The sequence below is a fragment of the Colobus angolensis genome, unplaced genomic scaffold, assembly GCF_000951035.1.
Source record: "Colobus angolensis palliatus isolate OR3802 unplaced genomic scaffold, Cang.pa_1.0 Scaffold176, whole genome shotgun sequence".
Lineage (NCBI taxonomy): Eukaryota > Metazoa > Chordata > Mammalia > Primates > Cercopithecidae > Colobus > Colobus angolensis.
Window position 1 is genome coordinate 3,617,300 of NW_012114888.1, and position 5,283 is coordinate 3,622,582.

At 39.0% G+C, this 5,283-nt stretch overlaps 1 protein-coding gene across 1 annotated transcript in view; it reads left to right on the forward strand.

Annotated features, from left to right (window-relative positions):
- The first annotated feature begins 1,280 nt into the window (after positions 1–1,280).
- The window catches only part of JADE3 (jade family PHD finger 3), an 83,259-nt gene continuing 79,256 nt past the window's right edge, over positions 1,281–5,283 (forward strand). The window contains exons 1-2 of the mRNA XM_011938693.1: positions 1,281–1,333; positions 2,106–2,185. Coding sequence (XP_011794083.1) covers positions 1,288–1,333; positions 2,106–2,185 — 126 coding nt within the window. The 5' untranslated portion in view covers positions 1,281–1,287. The remainder of the gene's footprint in view (positions 1,334–2,105; positions 2,186–5,283) is intronic.

Sequence of the window (5,283 nt, forward strand, 5' to 3'; positions counted from 1 at the left end):
GCTACTCTACTCTGGCATGAGATCTGTGCTGGGAGGGAAGATGGAGGAAGTGGTTCTAGATCCAAATACTGCAGACTTTGACTTTACTTTCTGAATTTTAGTAGATTGTCTTGAATAAGTACTTCTTCATTTGCTGTATGCCCTTACAACCATTTCCAGAGACTTTAAATGTTTTTTTTTTTAATTGAAATAACTTTCACCAGTTTCGCTGGGAAGAGGGTCATCCACGGAGCTGCTCACACCATTATGCCAGAAGTGGAACTCTATAAGCTTTTCAACATACAGTTTTATTGCTGCTACTCTTAATTGCTCAGAGTGGCCTTATACTTGGATTTCTATTTCCTTAGTAGATTTTAAATCGCTTGAAGGCAGTAGCCTTGACCTTTATTCATTATGGAATCATGATAGCCCCTGGTAGCATGTTGTATGTTGTGGCACATAAAAGAATGTCAGTCACTGACTGTATTGCTGTCTTTTCAAGTTTACATTTTCAGCTCTTCCTTTGTGACTTAAAGTGCTTAACTGTGTCTTCCTTTTTTCTTACACTCCAGTGTTAGTGTGTTCCCAGAAGAGTGATGCTTCTTTTTTTTAATCTGTCATTGGCCATACTCAGGGAAGTACACTTGAACCGTTAGAAGTTTTAGTCCAAAGCATTTTTATTTACTCTTCACAATATAGGAGCTTTCTTTAACATTCCTAGTAATATATACATAATTATGACTTTAGGCTACTTATTTGGGATATGAGGACAGGAAGAGAGTAAGAGAGGGATAAAGGGCAGGCAGAAAATTAGTGTGGTCATGTTCTTAAAGGTGGATGTGCCTCACTTGTTCTTTCTTCAGTCAGATATGTCTCATGCTTTTCAACCTTGGCTCTTGATGGCCCTGCCCTCATGACTGATTTTTTCTTTTCTGTTCCTCTCTTATTGGGGATCACTGACTGGTTATGGCCCCATGGCTTCCCCACCCTTTGTTTTGGTCAACAGTGGCCATGTGGCCACATCTGAGGCTCCAGTTAGTGCTGTACCACTCATCTGTGGCTTGGCCTTCCTCCTAAGGCTAATGTGGCCTTTCCTAGTCTTTGACATGCTTTGTATTGAAAGATTTGGTAGTACTTTTCTCTCATTACTCTAAGTCATTTGAGAATATTCTTGACAAAAATCATTCAGTTTGCGTGATTTGCTTGCTGCTACTTCTGGGATCTGTGGGACAGTGTTGACTGCCCTCTGGGATGGTTGTGTGTGAACTGTTTTATTCAGTGTTGTTCTTTTTCCCAGGATGCTCCAGGATGAAACGCCATAGGCCTGTCAGCAGCAGTGACAGTTCAGACGAGAGTGAGTAGAACTGGCTGGCAGCTGGTAACCTTTCTATCTATATCCCTTGGGGATTTTTCCTTTCATTTGAGGATAAGCCATTTCATGCTTTTTTAAATGGTTAAAAAATGTTTCTGAGAAGGAAAATTCAGGGCACCATTTTCTTATTTAAATTTCATTAAAGATAGATAAATTAGAAGAATTGGTGGTGTGTGGCATATAACTGTTTTCACTTTTCATTTATGTAAACAACAAAAGCCAAATCTAGTAATGCTTTAATAGAGCTTCTCTAGAAAGAAGAAAAGTACAAGAGCATAAATTGTAGGCCGATTCTAATTGTAGCTTAGGTACTAAGTGTTTGACTATGAGTCAGTCATCATTTGTAAAAGGCAGTAACCTTATTAGCAATAACCTTTGGGGAAGCGCTGAAGGATACACAGATTACTTGCTCCACATTTTTAGTTTTTCCAGTTGTTTTTGGAGATACTTTTTCTTCAAGTGGAATATGAATTGTGTTATTGCAGAACATTATGAGGTGTGATTATACCAAATCAGATAATCTCATCCTTAGCATTGTTGAAGCTTTTGCACTGTAGGAGATCATCTATAAATGTCACTAAACTCCATTATGAGGCACTCTTCAGTGCAGTTTGACTGTTTTCTTCAGTAGTATGAGCTCTCTGGTTTCTCTATGATATTTTTCATATTCTCTTGGATGACATTTAGTTTTATGACATTTAGTTATATTAGTAGGTAATGCGTCTCAGTATTATTTTCTAATTATCTTTTACAGGTCCTTCCACTTCCTTTACTTCTGGCTCAATGTATAGGATCAAGTCAAAAATTCCAAATGAACACAAGAAACCTGCTGAGGTGAGATCATATTCTCGATTTTTAGACTTAAGCTGTAGTTTGGATGCTTGTCTCCCAAAACCTCATGTTGAAATTATATCCCATTGTTGGAGGTGCAGGCCTAATGGGAGATGTTTGGATCATGAGAATATATCCCTCATAAATAGATTAATGCCCTCCCAGTGCAGGGGGTAAGTGAGTTTTCACTCCGTTAGTTCCCTTGAGAGCTGGTTGTTAAAAAGAGTCTGGCACCTCCTCCCATTCTCTCGTTTCTTCTCTCACCATGTGATCTCCACATATGCTAGCTCCCCTTGGCCTTCCACCATGAGTAGAAGCAGCCTGAGGCCCTTACCAGCTGCCCAATCTTGAACCTTCCAGCCAGCAGAACCATAAGCTAAACAACCTCTTTTCTTTATAAATACTTAGCCTCAGGTATTCCTTTATAGCAATACTAAGTAAACTAAGACAACTTTTAAAAAGATAGATGGCTGCCTCCTAACCATATGCCAACAGTACCCAGAATCTGAAGATGTGAAGAATAAAGAATGTGTCAGTGGGTAGGCTTGTTTTCTGATGAACTTATTTGTTTTCCAAGAAAGATTCCATTTTCTGTCTCCTTTAGGAGAACAATAATCTTCACACTGTGATTTCATTTTGTGATTTCAATCATCTTCACACTGTGGTGACACGTATTGCTTGGCTTCAGAATATTCCTCCCCTAACCAGGAAGTCAAAGAGAGCCAGACTAGGGGAATTGGGAAGGACCTAGAGATATCCTGGCCTATGATTGGAAAAAGCTAAGTTAGCAGGTGAGGAGAGATAGTACAGAAAGGGATAGGTGAGTAGGACTACATTAAAGATCATATGGGTCATGATCTGTGAAGCTGTGATGGGTCCTTACAGCCTTTGGATCACTGCTGGCCCAGAACGAATAGGTCAATCCTTATGAGGCTGGTCATCTTTTCCACAAAAGGCAGCAAAGTGCCAGGGTTCCCCTTCAACTTGATAATGGTTTAGTGAATCCTACAGACTTTCCTCTGTGATAATTAAATGATGATAAAATGACCTCGTGTATCTTCACTTCTACTATGAGTAGACTTCCTTAGCTGTAAAAGAACAGAAAATATATTAGTTATGTATTGCTGCATTACAAATTATCACAAAATTCGTGTCTTAAAGCAGCACACACTTATATCTCAGTTTCTATGGGTCAGTAATCTGGGCATGGTGTGACTAGATTCTTTGTTCAGGATCTTTCAAAGCTGAAATCACTGTGGAAAATGGGATGTGTTCTCATCTGGAGGCTTGCCTAGGGAAGAATTTGCCACCAAACTCATGTTGTAGGCAGAATTTGTCTCCTTGGAGCTGAAGGACTGAGGTTTCTGTTTTCCTTCTTGCTTTTGGCAGAGAGCACTCTCAGTTTCTAAAGGCCACTTGTAGTTCCTTGCCACATGGCCTTTTCCATAGATCCTTTCACAACATGGCAGCATACTTATTCAGAGCCAACAAGGAGAGTCTTTCCCTCCGGTCAGCTAAGATGGAGTGTTACGTAACATAATATAATCATGGGAGTGGCATCCCCATCACATTTGCTATATAATGTGACCTAATCAAAGGAATGACATCTCATCATGTTTGCCATATTCTGTTGTTTAGAAGCAAGTCATAGGTCCCCCTGCCTTAATAGAAAGGGAGTGACTCTTTGTGGGTTACTTTTGGGTGTGTCCAGCAGAGAGCATTTCTCTCTTCCTTGGAGGTCACTTTTCATTTCTTTTGCCAGGGATTTTTCTGAGCACAATAGAATTAAAAGTTTATTTATATATGTCCATGTCATACAGAAAAACTTAGGGAATATAACACACATAAACAGGAGTGGAAGAAATTTCCCATCTGCCTAGAGGAGACTTTGACTACAGAATGGTGAGAAAGAAACCTTGCTACCTACCCTTTTAGGAGAACGGCTGGTCCTAGGACATAAGGCAATTCAAGGGCTTTGGGTTTTGAGGCCTACTGCCTCCCAGGCAGTGGTAATAGTAGTCTTTTTGTTGCAAGGGATAGGGGACCTGGGCTGCTGAAAGCAAATTGTTTTCATTTATATTTAATATTCTGTTATAAAAAGGAAAACCTCGTGATATTGTAGGACAAAACTAGCCTTTGCATTAGAAGAGCTTGATCCCATGTTCTGCTTTGCTGGCTTGTTTCATCTCTTTGAAATAATTTGTCAGTATAACATGGACATTATCATACCTATCTCTTATAGCTACCATTTATTGAAGTTTTATGTGCCAAAAGCTTTACATTAGTTTCCCAAATTTAAACAATTATGAGACTCTCTTTGGATGCCTGTTTAAAATAATGATTCCAGACTTACCCCACCCTGTGACACTACTGAACTAGTATTTCCAAGAAAGGTGCCTAGGATCTGGATTATAAAAAGTGACTCAGGTGATTTTTGTAATCAAGCACATCAGGGAAGTAATATACTCCTGTTCTATTCCTCCAGTAACACTATAAAGTAGGTACTTTCCAGTTTTTTGTTTGTTTTGTTTGTTTGTTTGTTTTGCAGGTGATGAGGCTGAGAGAAATTTATTTGCCCAGGGTCATTTGAAAAAGCAGAACTGACATTCAAGTTTTTAGTCATACTGAATCTTGTTTTATTAACCCCTATGCATTGGGCATATTATGTAGGGTACAATAACTGTATGGTAAACATTTGTTGAAACTTTGGCAGTTAAGAAATATGGGACAGCACCAGTGTTTTCTCATGAGTAGTTATAATCAAAGTTTCCATAATGAAGTGAGAACAAAACTCAAGAATAGAGAGAACAAACCTGGAATTGAACAGGGGCTGGGAACCCAGGCAGCAAGAAGAATATAGTAGGAACCCTTGGTAAAAGAAGAGAAGTAAAAGTAAGTGGGAATTGGCAAAGGTGACAAGCACACACTACTCACAGGTGAGTCTGAAAGCAGCCTTTGAGGAATCAGATGGAACCACTGTGAATTCTTTCTTCCTCTTTGGCTCCTGAAACTGAAGCAATATTGCCATTGGCTGCTTTTTATTTTTTTAATTAATTAGTTTATTTATTTAGATTCGGAATCTTGCGCTTTTTTTTTTTTTT